The sequence below is a fragment of the Rhineura floridana genome, chromosome 10, assembly GCF_030035675.1.
Source record: "Rhineura floridana isolate rRhiFlo1 chromosome 10, rRhiFlo1.hap2, whole genome shotgun sequence".
In the NCBI taxonomy this organism is placed as follows: Eukaryota; Metazoa; Chordata; class Lepidosauria; order Squamata; family Rhineuridae; genus Rhineura; species Rhineura floridana.
Genome location: NC_084489.1, coordinates 59,642,144 through 59,664,401, shown reverse-complemented (window position 1 = coordinate 59,664,401; position 22,258 = coordinate 59,642,144). Strand labels below are relative to the sequence as shown.

Genomic DNA, 22,258 nt, shown 5'->3' with positions numbered 1-22,258 from the left:
AAGTTCATTGTAGGTGTAATCGGGAGACAGTGGACATTAATGAGTCTAAATTAGAGGTGAGCCAAAACTATTCTTGAGCAATGTGTTGGCTCTAAAATGGTGTAGACAGAACAAAAGTTTTACAAAATCATATCTCCCTCACGTGGTTGGGTGTTTGTTGTTGTTTTTTTTTGCTGCTGCTGCATGATCCTATGATCCTGGTGGTGGTGATTATGCTGTCTGCTCGTGGTAGTGTAGCATTCATAGTCCCAGCTCCTACTGGGTACAGTTTTCTTTGATGCTTCCTCCCAGAAAACCCCAGGGTTAGGGCAGGAAGCATTGGTTCTTACCCTTACTGTTTTGCCCTCACTTAACATCTTCTGGGGAGAAAGCTGAATTTGCATTGAAGAAAAATGGTGCCAGTCAGCAGTGGAGAGCTTGATTACTGCCTCCAATAAGTTTGCTGCACTCCCAGTTTCACAGGTTGTGAACAGAGTGGCAAAGTTGTGTGTGTGTAGCTTTCAGCTGAACAGTAGTCTTGAATCCAGGCCCTCTGGATTTTTTAGATTGAGCAGACACACTAGATCAGCTCATCTATATTGTTTCATCTTGCAGATCACAAGTGATCGGTGCTTCCAAAGCAAAAGTCCCAATTTATATATATTTTTTCCAGTAAGGAAGGCCCTGCAACATGAAACTTTAATTTGATTTTGTTACATTTCCCAAGAAAGACATGTACATGTAAATATGGTGTCGCTAAGTTGAATTTGCATTTAAGGTCTCTATTTCTGTTTTGTTTGAAGACAAATTTTATCTGTTGTCATAATACAAGAAATTTACTTTTATCTTCTATTGCACTTTGGGACTTAATATTTCCATCATCCATTATTCTTTCAGCTATGGAACATGTTTTTCATCCCTCCTCCAGAAAGGTTGACTTTTTTACCCCTCCTCCAAAAATGCTGACTTTAAATTTTTCTCTAATTTAAGAATAAGATTGTTAGCTTGTTCTACTGAAACTGTATAATGGGTCTTAAATAGAAGATTTAAAGGACGTACACATGTTCATCACTTGTAGCATTAGGTGAGGACTTGCATGTATGAATGAGCAATCACAGATAATCATTGCAGACAGAATTGTTTATCTCCTGGTCAACTCACACACAATACTTTTAAATGAAGACTGTTCATATATTTGGCTGAGAGTATCGAGTGTTATCAAATGATGTGGTACTGCCCCCCTGTATAACTTATTTCCCATGCTTTACTGTTTGATTTATAATACAGGAACCCTTCAGCATGTGCATGTAAACTCATGTAGCTGAAGAACAAAACTGCCTGCTTAACTGAGAGTGTGGAAGAAATATATTGATGAACACTGCATTGTTAATGTTTTGTACTATTAAGCCAATGTTATTGGTTAATGTGTTCACCATGTGTGCTCCTAGGTTATATGTGTTTTCCCCCCAAAAGCGTTAACAATTTTTTTCTGTGTATATGTTTTAATGGGGAATTAATATAGCTGCTTGTTTTATATGTGACATAGATGTAGATATAAATTTCAGTCTGTAAGAAATGATATCTTGATAGTGCAATCCTATGCATTTCTGCTCAGAAGTAAGTACCACTTGGACTTACCCAGGTAAGTGTGTATAGTCTTGATGTTTTGGAAGCAATGAAGTAAGTAGGTTGTATTTGTAAGGGAGAGATTTACATTAAAGTGAGTTACATTTAAGATGTAAGCTGACCTGAATCTGTAGGACAGTTTGTGATATAACACATCATAGTGTTTTGCAAAATTAGGCACTGACTAACTTACCCTCGCCTCCACACAGGTAGTGAACAGCGTAGGTGTGGAGCTACGGGCTATTTTGCTGTAGTCAATACTGAGGTGATGGTAGAAGCCTCTGTCTTAGAGGTGTCTTCACTTCCATGCCACAGGACAAGACAGGGGCTGCTATGAACTTTCAGTCTCTGGGGCATGGGCCCAAAGCGATGACAGTAAAAGCTTTAATCACACTGTCATGCCCTTAGGGGGCTGGGCTGCTGGATATACAGAGCCTTACATTGCAGTGCAGCTGTGCATTTTGCTGCTTCTGTAGACTCTGTAGGGCCAGGTATTCACTGGCACTGAAGACTGTTGGTGGTTAGTAGCAGCATTTACTGTCTCATTCCTGTCCAGGGTTTCTACATTGCCCTTTGCACAGGATCACCAGAGTTGGCAGAGTTGTGTGCTACTAAGCGGAAACCTTTACATTTTTCTGTTTTTAACATTTATCTAGACAATATAATGTAGTGATACATAATATGTATTTTTAAAGTAATCTTTTGACAGTGCAAGTTTACGAGTTTGCTAGAAGATTTCCTAATACTGGAATAGAACACTATATTTTGCAATTGAAGGTTTTTAAATACTTAACAAATATAACCAAGTGTTCATGTCCTTTAAATACTTAAATGATAGCACAGTCATATGCAGATTTACTGTTGCATTCAACAAGACTCCCTCATAAGTGTTTAGGATTACAACCTCAATCAGTCTGGTTCATTATAACGACTTCTAAGAAATGCCTTTTCCTGTCAAAATAGGCTTTTCTTTCTTATGTGTATAGTCACTGTAGTCAACCATACTGTGAATGTTGTGATAATTGCTTACAGAATTAGAACACACACACACACAATTTTGTCTCATAGTGGAAGAAACAAATAATAGAATTAGATTTAAGTAAGATATTCCTCTGTTGGTTATCCCTGAAATAAACCTAGTTGTTTTTTCCCTCCTGTGCTAGAATCTGCCCTCTTCAGTTGTGAGCTATGTTTTAAATCCTCAGCCAGGACAGAGAGTTTTGGACATGTGTGCTGCTCCTGGGGGAAAAACAACCCATCTTGCAACATTAATGTGTGATGAGGTAAGTGAAGTCACTGAGCATTTTCTGTCTCAGTGAGGAAAGTTAGACCTGTGTTTCATTAGCATAGCTTGTTTCACTTGTTTGCCGAGACCCACAGATAACTCGAAGTAGCACACCATTAATATCTGAACACGCTGCTGATTTACTGACTGATTTTGCAGTACAGCACAATTGCTGAAGCAAACATAGATCTTTCTGGGTTACCTATCACAACATATTTAGAACAAATAGATTTCATTTCAGGGGACATGTGATAAAGAAAACAGAACAGAACAGTCTTGCAAGAAAGAACAGGATAAAAATTAATCAGGGTTATTTTTAGTAGAAGCCTGTTTTTACTCATTTAAAGCTTCAATACTTTCCATGCTGTAAAAACAATGCAATTCAAATAAAAGTAATTGAACTGTCATCATGGCAATTGTGGCCTGTCATCTTCAATAAGGTTGAATAATGGGTTAATCAGGAGTGCTTTAAGATCCGCTACATTCTGTGACTTTTGAACTATTAAATTGAGCTGAGCAACACAACAATTCGTGCCTTTCCTTTTTGAAATTGGCAGAATCCAATTTAAAGGGACAATTTCTGCTGCAAAGGGAGGACACCATTGTAGGATCTAGGATAGAAATGAAGAGGGACTCCTTAAGGCACCCAGCTTTCCTAACTAGGGGAACATACAATCACTTTCCTTCTCTCTCTTTCCATTTTTCCCTTGTCCAGTTATTTCTCCTTGCTTCTCCCAGTTGGGCTATCCTTTTTCACACCTTGACTTTGGGATTCAGGATTTCTTTATTTATCTCATTTTAAAGAATTGTATATGCGTCTGTTTAGCCATAAGCTCTCAGAACAGCTGAGAGGATTGAGAAACTTCTCAGGAGAACAGTTAGTTTCTCTGACTAGAAGAGACCTGCCTAGCCTCATTGGCGAGAAGAGGGCTGCTTGTTGTTGTCCCTATGTGGAAATTACACATATCCGAAGAAACTAAGGAAATTGGGCTCCTTTACAGTAGGATCATTTACTGCATAACGCTGAGCAAATGACACCCTCTCTTCAATATCCAGGATTGACACTTTGTTGCAATCTAGAACATACTTTGCAGATACTGGACTAAGAAGCTGGGGTTGGCCCCCACAGAGGAGGCCACTGTAATCAGGGCTGGATTATCCATTAGGCTTAGTAGGCTGAAGCCTAGGGGCCTGGAGCTTTTGGGGGCCCATGATCCGTGGAAGCAGGACAGGAGCCGTGGATTGGGGGACAAGAGCTTCCGAACCGCCCGCCATCCCCCCACTTCACTTACCTTTTTCTCCACTGTTTTTTGCAGTTTGCCATCAATCAAGATGGCAGCCAAGGTTTCCCTAAGGGGCTGAAGCCTCTGCCGCCATCTTGGTTGATGGCACGCATGCATGCTACATGTGCGCATTGCTGCCATCAACCAAGATGGCGGCAGAGGCTTCAGCCCCTTAGGAAACCTTGGCCACCATCTTGATTGATGGTAAACCTGCGTGCGCAGTGCATGCAACCACAAAAAAGCAGAAAGGTAGGTGAAGTGGGGGGGATGGGATGGGACGGGACGGTGGGCGGCTCAGAATCAGTCTAGGGGCCCTCCTCAGCTTAATCCGGCCGTGACTGTAATCCTCACTGCCCAGGGACTCTTGTGCAGCACTTTGCTTTAGCGGCCACCAGATGAAGATTACCTCTTTTTGTGTAGTCAACTCCTATCAAACTAAAATGTCCCCATATTTCAGAAGGTCTGTTTGTCTAGACATGGGGGAGGTATCTTGGTGAATATACCATCCTGTTGATACAACTAGGGTGAAGAAGTTATATTCTCCTCTACTTTTTCAAGTTAAACATTCCAAGAGAAATCCGTTTCTTCTTTTGATGCTCCAGGGTTTACTATTGCTGGAAGGAAGCTACCTTCTATTGAGTCAGAACATTAGTCCATCTAGCTCAGTATTGGTTATGTTGACTGGCAGCGGCTCTGCAGAAGTTCAGAGTGGGGTCTCTACCCAGCCCTACCTGGATATACCAGGGATTGAATCTTATTTATTATTATTTAATTTATTATTTATTATTTAATTTGTATCCCGCTCTTCCTCCCAGCAGGAGCCCAGGGCGGCAAACAAAGCGCTAAAAACACTTTAAAACATCATAAAAACAGATCTTAAAATACATTAAAACAAAACAGCGTTAAAAACATTTTAAAAAACAACTTTAAAAAAGGGTTAAAAACATTATTAAAAAACATTAAGCAATTCTAACACAGATGCAGACTGGGATAGGTCTCAACCTAAAAGGCTTGTTGAAAGAGGAAAGTCTTCAAAAGGTGCCGAAAAGATAGCAGAGATGGCGCCTCCCTAATATTCAAGGGGAGGGAATTCCACAGGGTAGGTGCCTCCACACTAAAGGTCCATTTCCTGTATTGTGCAGAAAGAACCTCCTGATAAGATGGTATCTGCAGGAGGCCCTCACCAGCAGAGTGCAGTGATCGACTGGGTATAGAAGGGGTAAGACGTTCTTTCAGGTATCCTGGTCCCGAGCTGTATAGGGCTTTGTACACCAAAACTAGAACCTTGAACTTGGCCCGGTAGCAAATGGGCAGCCATCTTAGGCCTTCTGTATGCAAAACAGATGCGTTATCTTCAAACACTCTTACCTTTTGCCCCAGCATCCCATTCCCATTGGCAAATGATGGCATCAGAACAACTCAATTGGTTTTGCATGCAGAAGATCCCAGGTGAATCTTTAGTACAAAGGAAGTCAAGTACCAGGGAATACCTGCCTGAGACCTTGGAGAGCCATTACCAATGGAGTGGACTAGTATTTTTCAGACCCTCCTTTAAAGTCAATCTGTGACATAGGACCAGAATTTTTTTAATAGGATAAATCTGTCTTCCTCCTCCTCTCTCTGATTTCACCTCTTAAAGATATTTTAAACAAAATAATAAAATGAGGGTGCCACTGGTGCAATCCACTTAGGTCGTTATGACATCAGCTGACAACTTTAAAGCGGGTCAGTGTCAGTGCTGATCAGCTGATAGGCACTGAGAGCAAGCCCTGCTGTGTCCATTTGCATGCACAGTTTGGATTAAAATGGACTTTTTCCCCTGCAGACTGGCAAAACAAACTGAGAACATCAAAGGGGCTAGCAGTCAGTGCTGATCGGTGCTACCAGCAAGCCGCAGTTGCCAAGGGACAACCAGGAGTGAACTTTAAGGTCCCATTTGGTCCTTTGCAGAAATGTCTTTATGTGCCTCACGTCTGGCATCTGGATATGGGGCAGATGGGATTGGTTTGGGGAAAACAGCATTGCAGGCCAGGTTAGGACTGCTGCCAGGCCTAATTTGGTCATTAGGCCAGCGGTTCCCCATGTCTACCTTATGTCACAGTGCAACCCACTTGTGGACCTTGACCCATTATAGAATTGGAGAGTTGGAGAGGACTGTGTAGTCTGTCTATTCCAATCCCCTGCTTGGTGCAAGAAATTCAGACCTAGAGCATTCCTGGCAGATGACTGTCCATCTTCTGCTTAAAGACCACCTGGGAGGGAGAGCCCATCACACCAGCTGAAAATCAGCAAAACCGACTCTATAAGGCAGTTTCATAGTAAAGCCTTAAAGGAGGAGAGTATCCTGCAGTGTGTATTATTCTTTTTTTTTATCATTAATTTTTATTCAAATTTTCAAAGACAAAAAACAAAACAAAACAAAAACAATTAAACAATAAAATAAAATGTTGACTTCCGATTTGTCGCAGATCAGTTATAGGTCTACAATATATAACAATCCTATCTCTAAAATTATATTATAAAATCACTTTCCTCCAGTAGTTATCTTAATTAATCATCAAATCTCATAAACATTACTTTATTCTTTCCACAAAAAGTCAAAGAGAGGTTTCAATTCCTTGAGAGATATATCTTTCAATTTTTCTCCAAATAAACATGTCGCTTAATCCATCTGATTCAAATCTATTAGGTCCAATAATTTCAATAGCCATTCTTCCATTATCTATATTAATTCCATCTTCCATCTTCAATAATCCTGTTAAGTCCAGTAATTTCAGTAGCCATTCTTCCATTATCAGTATCCCATAATAATCTTGTTGTCATAGCCATAGTCCAAATAAACATATCAATTAATCCATCTCATCAAATCTGTTAGGTCCAATAATTTCCATAACCATTCTTCCATTATCAATATTCCATCTTCCATCTTCAATAGTCCTGTTAAATCCAGTGGTTTCAGTATCCATTCATCCATTATCAGTATCCCATGATGATCTTGCTGTCATAGCCATAGTCATATAACAAGAGTCTGATGGGAATTTCCCCCATCACAAATATGTCCTTGCCATCAATTCTGAATATGTTGCTAAAATATTGTTGTAAAGTAACATCTCTGCTCTTCTTTTTTACAAAATGCACTGGCTCATCTCTTAAGAGTTTTTCCATTGTCACATATTTGTAGTTAATTCCATAGATTTTTTCTATGTCAAGCCCCATCACATCATTCCAGTCAATAAAATTATCCAAGACATTGATAACTTTATCACTAATATCTTCATTAATTTCTTCGGAGACAACGTTGAATTCCAAACAGTAAACTTTATTTCTAACATCCGTAAACTCCAGATCTTTTTCCAATTCCATATTTGTTCCAGTCTCCAGGGCTTGTATCTTCCCTTTAATTTTTCTTTTCTCATCTCTAATCCCATCAAACTCCTCTCTCACAGAATCCCCTATTTCTTTAAACTCCTGCGTCATTTTGCTAAAATCAATTTTCATCTCCTGTCTACCCTGTCTCAGGGTTTGTTTCGTTATCTCAATCTCACTCATTATTTTCTGAAACATAATTTCTTCCATGGTCTCAGTCACTTCCCTGGTTGCCATTCTTAGAACCACAAAAACAAAAAATTATTTCAGCCACAACTGGGTTAATATTCCAGGCTTGCTGACATCAGTGTAGACAGTACAGCCTGCCTTATCTCTTATCAGGAAAACAAAACAAATTTAGTTCCCAGCTTCAAACAGTTAGTGGCGTCGTGAACAAGCAGATTCGTCAAAATGAAATAGACCAAAAAAAAAATAGTCCCAGACATATAATACTCCAAAATTCATAAATCAAATTTATTTTTTTTTTCCCCTCCTCGAAATAGAAATCCCTCTTCCGTTAGTATCTTTAGAATGCACCTCCAGGCCAGCTTTTTGCAATAAAAAGAAGGATAAGCTTTTTTCGATTTCTTTCCTCCTTAATTTCGTGAGTAAAAGAGAAGAGTTATAACTCACCAGATGTTCTTTATAGCTGATTCATTGACAAATCTCTTTTTTGCTGCAACAATTTAAACCAAATAAAAAAAATATATAGAAAGAAGGATGCTTGCCTGTTAAGTTCCGTTTTTCTTTGAAGAAAAGATAAACGTGTCGCTTAATCAGAAAGAGCTTGATGGAAGTCCGTCCGCATTGCTGGCTGAACTTTCTCTCATAAATTAATGAAATCCAGTCCTCCCAACAAAAACAGGCTTTGTGGTTAATCTCTACGTTTCTCCCTGCCCGGGAGAAAATCTTTACCAGTCAAAAAGAACGTTCTGACTGATTTTAGAACTGAAAAAGCTTCTTCTGAGATGAGAGCTCGACTCAGAGGCAGCACAGGCTAAGCCACCCTTCCCGGAAGTCCCCCTGCAGTGTGTATTATTCTGAAATGCAACTATTTCTCTAAAATTGTTACAACCTGACACCTTCATTATATGGGCCTGTTCACCAAACCATGGAACAAAATAAATGTTGAGATACAAGGAAATATGGTTCAGCGGGAATAGTTGTCCCCTAGTGCAGTGGTCAAAGAGTTTGCTTTTCTCCCTTTCAAAAAATTTGCATTCTAACTTTCAGCCTCTCATGGGGCCCCAAGAAGCCCTCTTACCATAGTCATATGTCTACTGAAGTGTTCAGTCTTTCAGTATGGGATAAGTTCAGAAAATGAGCAGCAAATACGGAAGTTCATTTGTTGAATTTTTGCAGAATGTTGCACTGTAACATTTTAAATTTGTGTGTTTTTTGGGGGGATGGGCAGGAGGTTGCATGCCTTTCAGCTCCAGTAGTCTACTAAGGTGCTTCTCTTTTGGCTGGGAAGGAACAGAAGGCAAGAGCAGGTAGCAAATTTATCAGAATTTGAGCTTGCAAGAACAGCATATGTGAAACAAAAGTACCAATTGGAGCAGTTTGAAGTAACACAACATGCATTTAGCTGAATCATATTTCAGTTGAAAGGGGTTTGTACATAAAATATCAGGTAAGTTAGGAAGATGGAGTAGGCTGTAGCATGATGTGCTCCTAGTTGTGATCTGTGCATTAGCAGGGAGACTTTGTTGTGGCCAACCATGTGTATACATAAGAGCCATGGAATCTGTGATAAGTGACAGCTTCCTTGACATAATCATATTATGTTTACTGAAATGTTCAGTCTTTCAGTATGGAGAAATTGCCAGCATACATTATTCGTGAGTTAAAGTGATGAAGTTTTACAAGAAACAACTGTTAGCTTAATGGTATCACTGTGTGTGAGTTGATGTTGGTTTCCATCTATTTGCTGTATTTTAATGGACACATTTTTGCTAATTTAGCACATCAGCATACCCCATAAACATTTTAGTTAGCAGTTTGTATGGTTTTAAAACATACCTTGAGAAGTTGTTATTTTAAAAACAACCACAGAATGGGCTTCTGCACAAGATTTAAGGATTTGGAAGAGACTGGAAACTGGCTACGTATTACAAAGTTCACATGGAATATGCCTTCACCATACAAAGAAATCTGCATTTGCAATGTTTGGATTGAATTGTAACTATCTGGTCAAGCAGAGCATTTTTAGTGTAGGAATGGGAAACCTGTGGCCCTCCAGTTGTTGCTTGACTACAACTCCCATCATCCCTGACCATTGGCTATGGTGGTGGGGGCTGGTGGGGTTGGCAGTACAAAAAAACATCTGGAGGACCACATCTTCCCCATCCACAGCTAAAGGGTTGTAGAGAGGCATCCTGACTCCCTGATAATGTTGTAAAATATGCGTATATAGCCTCTTCAAGCAGCCCTTCATCAAGGAAAAAATTTTTTGTTCAAGCTTTTCAAAGTGTTGGGCCTTCCTTTCTCACAAGACCCCCTCAGTTCCAGGCTGGAGAGGGAGTGACACAGCAGGCTTTTGTCCAACCATGCTAGGATATAACAAACTAAATAATCTATACAAGTAAAAATATAATGTCTGAATCTGCATGTTCCTTCAGGAAGTCTACCCAGAGTTTTGAGAGCCACAATGTCAGCCACTCATCAAAGGAAAATAGCCATTTTGAACTGGGGGCACATCAAATAATATGCCTCACATTGACAGTGCTAGTAGATAGCACCATGGCCATTATTTGAAATTGTATGTATTTGACTGCTTACTAAAAAATCTATTAGCAATTGTACATAAGTTGTTTGTCATTTCTACCTTTTTTAATTTCCAACATGTTTTTCAGGGGGAAGTGATAGCCCTGGACAAGATAGCAGACAAAGTGAAAAAGATAATGCAAAATGCTGCATTACTGAAGTTGAATTGTATCAAAACATTTTGTTATGATGGTATTAAGGCACTTGCCACTGGCAAAAGGGAGGATGGGCAAGGTAATATGATTTTTATTGGTGCTATTTGATAGCCATGTTTCCTGTGGATAAGGACCATGATTTTTACAGCAATCCTTAGCCCCTGCGGTTACTATTACTACTGCTTTAGCATGTTTCAGGATCTGCGACTTTCTTAATATTGTTGACTCTACCATTTTATCGACAAATCCCTGGAACGTCAAAAATGCAATATAATTTATAAATGGCTGTTAATTGGTGCATCTTTCATAAGTGCCAGTGAGGGGTATGTCAGGTTTATTGTATATATGGGTCTCAGCACACAAGTGTTCACTTGACATCAGCGGTAAAGACTGGAAGAAAATGCATTGTACCGCAACAGCATGTGACTCTGAGATCTTTCAGTAATAAAGTGGGAGGCGGAGGAAATTTAATGGCAATTTATCAACAGTTACATAGACTTCGGGTACAAACCATCTGCTATTTATGCTGGGCCGAGGTGAGTTGGATATGGCGGACCTCTGGCTTGAGCTAGCTGGAGTCTGGCTCAGCTGGGCTACTTTGGCATAAGCCCTCATGCTGGCTCCAGACCTCCAGCCTGGCATAAGGGAAGCTGGTGAAAGGCCTGCAAACAGGGCGTTCTGGGGGTGTGTAGGAAGAGGGGCTGGGGGGATTTACACAATATCAATTCAGCGCTCTCCTCCTGCCATCTGTCATGGCAGCTGGTACGCTGGGAAAAGGGGTGATGGAAGGAAATACGTATTTTCCATAGGAGGTAGGCCATCAAAGCGGGTAGTGACTCCACCTATCGTCCGAAGGCAAGAATGTTTCTGAAGTCAAGACTAGGGGCGTCAGGCCCCTCCCACTCTCCAGTTCATTCTTGCCTTCGTACCGAACAAGTTTGATTTTTCTAGCCTAGAATCTAGCTAAGTCGTTTGTGTTTTCTGTGTTTGTGTTTTTTGGCTGACAGGGTGTGGAGGTTTCAGTGTCGCTGTGTATTTCACACTTCCCTTCCCTCTGTCTTGCTTTTTACGTCGTCTGTTTGTTTTCTTGGGGAATCCTTGGGGGAGGTTTTCCCTTGCCTGGGCCGTTTTTTCCTTTTTCTGTTCAGTTTTTAGTATCACGGCCCTCAGAGAGACCGCGGCTGCGGCTCTCTCTTCCCTCAACGGGAGCTTGCGGCTGCAGCTCCTGGCTGATTCGCCGCTTATTCACGTCCCCCACAGGAGCCTGCTCTTGCGGCTCCCTTTTTCCTGGCTGTTTGGGTCGCTGCCTCCCCAGTTCGACCGCGGCTTCTCCGTTGCGGCGGTTCATCCTAGCACCTGCAACTGCGGCTTCTCATTTTGTCACTCCCCCCCTCCCCCGGCTCGCTCTTCGGCAGCTTTAAATCTCGCCGCGCCCGTTGCCCGCCGCTGCGACTGAGGCTTAATCAGGCTTCCTAAGCCTTCAATCTACTGGGGATTCTGCCGGCCGTCTCTGTAGCAGACCCCTTGTCCTGGCTTTTACAGCCGCGATCGAGCCCTCCATACCCGCGGCTCCGGAGCCTTTCCTTTTTTCAACTTGGCGGCCGTTATTTCGTTCGCTAGTGCTCTGAGGGGACCGCCATTGCCTCTTCATCCCCACAAGCCTTTCCTGATTGGCCAATTTTCCCGCCCTTTTTCGCGGGCGCCATTTTGGCTGTCAAAAATTTTCCTGCTCTGTCTACTAGCCTATTAGTATTACAAAGGGGGGGTCTCCCTTCCACGGGCTGTGGATAGCAGAGCCCAGACCTTTTGTCAGCTTCCACTGTATGAAGTGCCCCTTGTGTGTGTGTGTGTGGCAGATAGGCTCCTATTGCCCATTTACTCTTCTTCTGCTGCTGGCCCTGACAGCTATTTGATTACTGCTGCGATCTGAACCAGTACAAAGACTGTGATTGCTACAGGGACTTTGAACCTGTGGCTGCTTCATCGAAGCCATTAATACTACACTGACTGTGCACCAGACCATCTGACACCTAGTGTGCAAGGTTTTGATACCATATTAACCCTGTCTGGACTGTACATTCTGCCCCATCCGTGGCCGTGTACAAGGCTGTTGATATCATACAAAGCTGTTTGGACTGTACCTTCTGCCCCATCCGTGGCCAAGTACTAGAGCCGTTGTTACTCTGCAAAGCTGTAAAAATATTACATCGCTATCTGGACGTGCACCCCATCTGTGTATTAAGACTGTTCATAGTGTACATTCTGCCCCATCGTGGCAGTGTACTTAGCCATCAGCCAGTGCATTCTGCCCCAGTCGTGTGCCGTGTACTGAGCCTGTTTGGGTCTGTGCATTCTGCCCCAGTCGTGTGCCGTGCACTGCTACCCTTTAAAGTATATGATGGCAGAACAGCCAGAGACAACTCAGGCAACCAAGCCGAAACAACAGCCAGAGACAAACCAGATGACCAAGCCTAAACCAACTAAGGCGGTCAAACATAAGCATGCTAAAGCGGCCGCCAAAACTAAGCATCTTTCCAGCCACAGCACAATCAAGCGGCCCCGCTATGTCTCTGTTCCAGTTCCAGAGGGGTCAAACCATGCACAGTTAACTACCCTATTTCATTCTCCTGCTGCTTCCTCGGATGAGGAGGATTTTCCTGGCTTTCCTGTACAACCAACGGTCAGCCAATCTGGGGCTTACTCTTCCTCACTACCTGTGGAGCCTTCCGCACCTCCCTACGTCCTTGACGGAGCCCCTCTACTGGACGTTTGAGCCGTGCTTCACAACTTTGTCTCAGTAGTAGCTGGGTTCCTCAGCTATTCGCCATTACTCCCTTGTCATATCGCTATTTTGATTGATATTCTTCCCGCTCATATTGCGGGCGCCATTTTGTCTGTCCTATTTTCCCGCCCTTTCTGTTCAGTCTATTCCGTACTAACCAAGGGGGGTTTAGCTGGCAAGGGCTCCTTACATGTGTGTTGCAGATAGGATTCCATAGTTCAACGGATTCCTCTACCACATGTCTCCTGCTGTTGGCTCTGGCAACCTTCGGATTAATGTACTTCTGTGACTGCTCTATCAAGGCTGTGGCTGTGCACCAAACTATTTGAACTGTACATTCTGCCCCACTCGTGGCCGTGTACTAGGCGGCTGATACTGCGCAAGCTGTTTGAACTGGACATTCTGCCCCACTCGTGGCCGTGTCCCAGCCAGTTGCCCCTGTACAAAACACAACTTATTTGAACTGTACATTCTGCCCCCCCCCGTGGCCGTGTTCCAGGGTGGTCTGTACTGTACATTCTGCCCCCTCTGTGGCCGTGTACCAAGCCTGAAGTCTAGTCTGCATTATATAGATGCTGTTACCATCGTACATTCTGCCCCCTCTGTGGCTGTGTACTTAGCCATCTCCCAGTGCATTCTACCCCCTCTGTGGTCGTGTACTGTGCCTGTTCGGGTCTCTACATTCTGCCCCCGCTGTGGCCGTGTACTGCACCCATAGTGAATATAAGATGGCGGAACAGCCAGACATGTCTCAGACAGCCAAGCCACAACCATCTAAGGCAACTAAGACTATCAACCTCTAGCTCGCAGGGTAGTTAACACCCTTGGTCTCCAAGCTGCGCCCCCAACAGCTGCTGCTCCAGCTATTAAAGGGGCCAGGGTTCTCACATCCCCTGCACCTACTGAGCATTACATCCCGGTGCCGGATCCCATCGCTAAACTGGCCACCGAAGAATGGTCTCATCCATTCCAAACTCGCCGCTTCAAAAACCTGGCTGACAAGCTTTACTCTCTGGCTCCTGAATTTGCCTCCAAGCTGGCCATTCCCAGCATAGACAAGCCGATCGCTAGCCTAGTTTCGCGATCTCTTTTGCCTAGGGAAGGAGAATCCCAACTAAAGGATGCTACTGAGCAAAGATTAGACTTCGCTCTCCGCAAAAATCATGAGGCCACTGCCTTCTCCATGCGAGCCTCCGCATCAGCTTCCGTCTTCTCCAGGGCAGCAATGATGTGGCTGGATGATATGCTAGAGGACCCTACCCCTGATCCTGTTTCTCTCAGACGATCATTGATTAAGTTGCGCAAGACAGCGGCGTTTGTGGCTAATGCCACTCAACTGGGGGCACGAGCCATGACGGCTCAAATAGTCGCTCGACGGAGCCTCTGGCTTCGCCACTGGCAAGCTGACTCTACAGCCAGAGTGCATCTTTCTAGAGTTCCTTACGCTGGATCTTTGCTCTTCAGCGAGGAAGCTCTAAAGGCAGTGCTGGTTGATCCCAAAGACGCTCACAAACCGGTCTTAGCCACTGTCAAGAACATCGATCATAGACCTTTCAGGTGATTTCCCTCTTTCTGCACTAACCAGCCCTTTCGAGGAACGCGGCCAGGAGGATGAGGCCACGACTTCCGATCCTATGACTCCAATTCTTTCAGGGGAACCTGGAACCGACGTTTCCAGGGCAGAGGCCTACGGCTGGCTTGTCAACTTCGACAAAAGCCATCTTCAACCGACCCAATGCCTACTACATCTAGGGGCAATGTTGGACACCCTGCAGGTGATGGTGTTTCTGTCTCCAGATCGCATAACTGCCATCACAAACATCGCGAGGTCTTTGATGCAACAAACAACCGCAGACGTCATGCTTCTAGCCAGGGTGCTCGGAATGTTCATCTCTACCATCCACATTGTGCCATGGGCGCGAGCCCACTCTCGCCACCTTCAGTGGGCTTTGTTGCCTTTTCAACAGGACATTGCCAACTCCAATCATTGCACAGTTCCTCTGAGCCCCACACTGCGCCTTTCATTCTGCTGGTGGACGAGGGTCCAACATCTTTCCAGAGGCACACCATTCAGAGAACCTCGCAGGACTGTTGTCACCACGGATGCCAGTCTCATCGGCTGGGGAGCACACTGCAACTCCCAGTACGTTCAGGGAGTTTGGTCCACAGCAGAGCAGACTCAGAACATCAATTGGCTGGAGCTCAAGGCAGTCCACCTAGCTCTACTTCATTTTCAGTCTCTGTTCCCTTTGGACCATGTCCTCATTCGAACGGACAACACGTGTGTAAAATCACATTTGAACAGACGGGGGGGGCACCAGGTCCCATCCTCTGCAGGACCTAGCTTCCCTCATCTTTGTCTGGGCAGAACAACATCTACAATCCCTAAAAGCAGAGCATCTCAGAGGGATTTGGAATGTGACAGCAGACTGGCTCAGCAGACAACAGCTCATTCCGGGAGAATGGAAACTTCATCCAACCATATTCCAGCGTCTCCAGCATCGGTTCGGTGTCTTCTCGATCGACTTGTTTGCTTCCAGTCACAATTACCAGCTTCCCAGGTACTTTGCCAGATACCTGGACACAGCAGCGGAAGCAGTGGATGCTCTGTCCATACCGTGGCCAGACGGTCTTTTGTACGCCTTCCCTTCCATACCGCTGTTAGCCAAAACACTGCGGAAGGCGCGGAGCGAGAGGGCACAGTTGGTTCTGATAGCACCATATTGGCCACGCCGACCGCGGTTTTCGGATCTTCTTGCAATGTCGGTGACAGATACCTGGACACTTCCAGTCAGGCCAGATCTTCTATCCCAGGGTCCAGTATGGCATCAGGATCCCACTTGGCTCAATCTAACAGCGTGGCTTTTGAATGGGGACATTTGAGGTCGGCTCGACTGTCTGACGCTGTTATTGATATTATCTTAGCCTCAAGACGGCCATCTACCACCCGTATTTATCAACATACTTGGGTGGCTTTCTCTAAGTGGTGCCAGGCTCAACACTGTGATCCATCCCAGGCCACTGTGCATCAGGTGCTGCAATATCTCCATAGCGGTTTTATGATGGGACTCAGACCCAACACTCTACGTCGACATGTGTCCACTCTGTCGTCCATTCTTTCAGTCTCCTCCACTGGTGCCCCTATTTCCTCACATCCGTTCATTAAACGCTTCCTCAGAGGCACTGCTTTACGTTCACCGGCTGTAGTCCATCATTTTCCTTCATGGAGTCTGTCCAAGGTCCTACAAGCTTTACAACGCCCTCCGTTTGAACCCATTAGGACTGTGCCTTTACGTCTACTGTCCTTCAAGGTTTTGTTCCTGGTCGCCATCACTTCTGCCAGACGAGTTTCGGAACTGGGCGCATTGTCTTCTGCTCGCCATCTCTGTGTTTTTCACAAGGACTGTTGTGTTGAAAACTGATCCTTCCGTCCTAAGGTCAACTCAGTTTTCCATTGCAATCAGGACATTGTACTCCCTTCATTTTGCCCGACTCCTGTTCATCCTCTAGAGAAGGCTTGGCATTCGTTGGATGTTCGGAGGGCTCTCAAGACCTACCTGTCTAGGACCCAAGAGATTTGACGAACGGAGTCTCTGTTTGTATCCTTTCATCCAAGGTCTATGGGGCATAAAGTAGCCAATTCTACCTTATCTTGCTGGCTAAGGGCATGTATTACCTTACCATATGAGTCCCTTAAACTTCCAGTTCCAGCTAGTATAACGGCTCATTCAACTAGGTCAGCGGCCACTACGGCTGCTTTTGCTACCAACGCTCCTGTTGGTGATATCTGCAGGGCTGCTGTTTGGTCTACCCCTCACTTGTTTATCAGGCATTATAAAATAGATCGTTATGCCTCTGCTGATGCCTCTTTTGGCAGACGAGTGTTGCAACAGGTTCTTAATGACGATTAGCATGTGGGTGGTCCCTCCCTGTTATGGGCTGCTTTGGTACATCCGGCTTTGATGGCCTACCTCCTATGGAAAATGGACCATTGGTCTCACCTGAAGGGTGATTTTCATAGGAGGTAGGCCATCATGACCCTCCCAGTTGGAGGAAACCTGGATGCCTAGATAGTCTTGGAGATTGTTTTTTGATATCCCCTGTTATGTTACACTATTTTATTACATTTATTAGTGAAGTCAAGACTCCTATTACGGTCATGTTAGAATCATATTATTATGAATGTTGCTATTGTGTTATGTTCTTGCTGGTAGGCCCGTTGGCCTTTTCCCCCTGCATTTTTAGATATCTCTCTTTGGACTCGCTGCGAATGAACTGGAGAGTGGGAGGGGCCTGACGCCCCTAGTCTTGACTTCAGAAACATTCTTGCCTTCGGACGATAGGTGGAGTCACTACCCGCTTTGATGGCCTACCTCCTATGAAAATCACCCTTCAGGTGAGACCAATGGTCCATTTTCTTTCCTTCCATTGCACCCTGCTGGTGCAGCCAGCGTCCTCCCCTCCTCCAAGTAGCAGCTGGATGTGGCAGCTACTTCTGCCAGCTCCACCTCCACTGGCTTTGCTCCTGCCGGCCTCCAACAAGTTGGATTGCTCTGCCCAAAACCACGGCCAACATGATTACATTGCCATACCAATTTAGCTATGTTAAACTGACACGCTATTTAAATAAATTGTTTTGTGACTTTTTGTTTGCTTTTGTTTTGTATTGTGACATTTCTAAACAATAGCAAAGTTAAATATGCAACATAAATTAGCTTTGATTTTTGAAATGGTGACCTGCCTCTTTGCAGAAGGACCTCCATTTTTACCAGAATCATTTGATAGAATACTTCTCGATGCTCCTTGTAGTGGCATGGGGCAGAGACCAAATATGGCATATTCCTGGTCTTTAAAGGAAGTGACTTCTTATCAGCCCTTGCAACGCAAGCTCTTTAGAGTGGTACGTATTTGTGATAAAAACTGCTAAATAAGATTGCAGATATGTAGACTTACGTTTGGAAGATGATGAGCAACCTGCTTGCTTCATCACATTAAATTGTTGCTCTTATGTAGTGCTAAGTAGAGAATTCATACATGCATTACTGTCTCCTCATTCAAGGCACCTCCAAAGCTTTCTCTGCTTTGTCTTGTTTTGATGTACTGGATTAAAATAAAAACATCCATCTATGGGTAATCTTAGTCTACAATCCAGGCTTCCCTTCATCAAGTTTCTTTTGAGGTTGGAATCACATCTGACCAGTAAACTGGAATTCCTTGGAGGTGGGGGATGGGAGAGATTCACAGCTTTATAGAGTACTATGATAAATTGCTGTCGATACCCACGTCTGCAAGCTACAACTAATCACCCTGCAAAAATTTCAGGCATTGACATATTGGCTCCCATCCTTGTCTTATCTATGCAAGGGAGGGAAGGGATGTGCACACAGTTGCTTATGTTGCAGATGTTGGCACTTTGGCCATCCTTTCTCCAGCACAACCAGATGATGGCATATGCAAAGGTTTGGCTGGTTGAGGTTGGGTTGAGATTCATTGCCCTCTAGCTAATAGCAACATCAGGGTAGAGGTGTAACTAGGCTAAATCTAGCTTCCTGTCTAAAAAAATCTACACATTTTTGTTATCCTGGCATCAGCTTATAGCAGTGTGGAGGCAAACCATGCAGAAAGGCTAGTTAGCTTTTTTAAAGCTGGAAGGCAGCATACTTCAAACAAAAATAAATCATGTTAAAATTAGTACAGGCACTCATCTCCAGTGGTTAAGATCCAGTTGATATGAGACTGTGTTCTCCTACCCTCTATCATTTTAAAATAGAAGGTGGCATATAATTTCTTCAGTATGAAATGAAAATGGACTGCCTTCAAGTCAATCCCGACTTATGGCTACCCTATGAATAGTTTTTTCATGGTAAGCGGTATTCAGAGGGGGGTTACTATTGCCTCTCTCTGAGGCTAGTCCTCCCCAGCTGGCTATGGCCTGCTCAGCTTGCCACAGCTGCACAAGCCAGCCCCTTCCTTGTCTGCAACTGCCAGCAGTGGAGCAACTGGGCTCCTTGTATGCAGCTTGCCCACGGCTACACAGGTGGCAGGGCACGTAACCCCTAAGCCACTCACTGTGGGGGTGATCTTTAGCTGGCCCTTGACACCCAGGAGACAAAAGCGAGGGTTTCAACTCACAGACTCTGGACTCTCAGTCAGGCTCTCCTCCCTACTGTGCTATACCAGATCATTTCTTCAGTATAATCAGATACATTTCTGGTAGTATAATTAGAGGTATTCCTGGCAGTTAGCTTAATTATTTATTTGGCTGTAGGGCTTGGTATTACATAAATGTGTATAGAAGAGCCCCCCCCCAAATCAAATAAAATTATACCATTGTTAAAATTTCAAATCCACTGAAAGTGTAACCCTGTCTACCAAAAGCCAGTCCAAATATTAAGTTCTTACGTTGACAGATGTAAGAAGAATCCATTTCTGTTGAATTGACCGTTAGCAGATCTAGTGGGAAGATGGCTTGGTGCCCTCTTTGCCTTGTTCCAAGACATCTTTAATATCACTGATGCTCAGATGGAGGTTGGGAACATCAACAATCAAGATTTATTCAGCTGTGTTCTCTTGTGCATTGGAATCTGCTGAGCCAAAAGGAAGGGGGCAATTTCTGTTCTGTCCTAGAGCCCTTTAAATGTTTGTTTAAAGAAGGTCAGTCCCTGTATATGCTTTTTCATTTTCCTAAAGGAGATGCAATTGTGGAAATGTTTGTTCACATTCTGCTAGAGACATGTCTTTAGAGAGTTTAAAACATCAAAGATACAAGATGTTATTGTTAGGTTCTTAGTGTTTATGTATACTGGCCACATGAACTGGCCCTTGCTTCATAACTTGCCTCCACGCCACCATAGGCTGCTGCCACTAGAGTTTGGCTGCAGAATACAGGGGAGGCAAAGCAGTGGAGGACAATCCACACTGGGACACTCACAGGGGTCACAGCACAAAGGCAGCTGCAAACCACCTCTATATGGTGACCATATCATGTGAAGGTGCCCTTAGTCCTGCTGAAATGACTATGGACTATGTCATTCTGTGCACTGAATGAGGAGCAAGTTGTCTGGGCAATGGACACATTAAAAATAATTTCGCTTAAGAAAAGCCGATCTCCTAAAAGTGAAATTGTTTCTTTAGGCAGTACAGCTGCTGAAGCCAGGGGGCATCCTGGTATACAGTACCTGCACAATTACACTTTCTGAAAATGAGGAGCAAGTTGTCTGGGCACTGGAGACTTTCCCATGCCTCCGGCTTCAATCACAGGTATGAACAAGTTCTTAAAATTCACAACTCTCTCATGATCATATTAAATTACATGCTTGCTGATAGTTGAAAAACTCCGTGGAGAAGAGGGAAGAAACAGTTATGTGGATCATTCTCAGCATCACCATTTAATTGCTGCCACTTGTAGGTCTGCTCATCCCCCTCTGCTTACTCTGCCATGGATACTATTATGATCCCCAGTCCCCCCCCCGAGTCTTCCTTGGCTTCCATTCTTGCTCTTTGCCACTACAGTCCATAGATAAATAAATTCTAAACCCTTTGAATCCCTGGATCTAAGAAGCAAAGTAAATGTATACAAAGTATACTTCATCTATGCAATTTCTTTCACAGAATTATTGCTGAGGTGCAGAACTTGGTAGGGCAAGGAAGCAGATTTTCTCTCAAATTATGAGAAACTCTTTATCTTAGTGAAGTTGGTTTTTTCTTGTAATTGGAGCACATGTACCAGCACAATAAACTAGGTTTTACAAGATTACTGTCGCCAGTCATCCAAAGAATTTGTAGCCTGGATTAGATGGCAAGTTTAAGAAAACTTGCATCTTCTCATCATGTGCGGGAAGGAAGGGTTGTGTATATGCACATCCCCATAGGGACAGAAAGGTCAGAGGAGCTTTCCAGAGCCTTACAACTCATCAGGCTAGTGAAGCAGAGATTTGATTGGAGAGCTGTCCCCAAACCTTTGCCTTCCATGCCATCTCAGGAATGAAAGAGTCATTGCTTGCCTCCATTTCTGTTCGGTGCTCTTGTGCTAAAAATGATTTCTAGGATCCCATCAACTATTAAAAGTTGGCCTTTGCTCAGTCTGGCAACCTTTAATAATAATAATAAAATTTTATTTAATTAGTCGCCCATCTGTCCGCCTAAGCGGACACTCTGGGCGACGTACACAATATAAATACAATATAAAAACATATGCATATAGCAAATTACAATATTAACAGCAATTCATAAACCATCCTTCAGTAATACAATATAGAAACCTAACCCACCCCAGAAATCCCATAGGCCTGCCTGAACAGCCAGGTCTTTAAAGCTTGGCGAAAAGCCATCAGGGAGGAGGTGTGACGAAGGTCAAAAGGAAGTAAGTTCCAGAGGGTGGGGGCCACGATCGAAAAGGCCCTCTCTCTGGTCTGCACCAGTCTAGCTGTTTTCACTGGTGGGACCGAGAGAAGGTCTTGTGAGGCTGATCTTGTTTGGCGGCATATTTGGTGATACTGGAGGCGTTCCTTCAGATAGACTGGGCCGGAACCAAATCCCAAATCTGCAAACCTATTTTGCAATTCAGATCTGCCTAATTATGCAGAAATCAGCTATATTTGTTTATTTGTTCACTGTGCTAGCGCCAGGAAAAGAAAGGGTCTTCCTAGGCTGGCAGTTTTTCTACTATTAATCTCAACTAGTATAACAGAAATTGACAGCTCCTCTGATCATAGTGCATATAGCACCTCAGGTACATGTCTTCCATTGGCTGAAGTGGGTGTACAGAACCAGAGCCCTATGAGATTGTAGAGTTTGTCAGGGAAGCCAGAAGCTGCATACCATGTTGAAAGAGAGGCCTGTTAAAACTTTTCTTTCTGTCACTGAGCATCTGTTTGCCCCCTATAAAGTGCACAGGGAGGAGCAGATGGATACACAATATGCCTGCATAGACTTATTTGAGGCTGAGCAGCCTGCCAATCCTGCAAGGAGAGTAGGCTGCGGAAACATCTGTGTGGATGAACTTTCATGACTCTGT

At 43.8% G+C, this 22,258-nt stretch overlaps 1 protein-coding gene across 9 annotated transcripts in view; it reads left to right on the top strand.

The window, feature by feature from the left end:
* The window catches only part of NSUN6 (NOP2/Sun RNA methyltransferase 6), a 42,547-nt gene that overhangs the window by 17,719 nt on the left and 2,570 nt on the right, over positions 1-22,258 (top strand). For all 9 annotated transcript variants that reach the window (XM_061586351.1, XM_061586352.1, XM_061586353.1 and 6 more), the window contains 4 exons: positions 2,769-2,888; positions 10,395-10,539; positions 17,994-18,142; positions 20,377-20,502. In XM_061586351.1, coding sequence (XP_061442335.1) covers positions 2,769-2,888; positions 10,395-10,539; positions 17,994-18,142; positions 20,377-20,502 — 540 coding nt within the window. The remainder of the gene's footprint in view (positions 1-2,768; positions 2,889-10,394; positions 10,540-17,993; positions 18,143-20,376; positions 20,503-22,258) is intronic.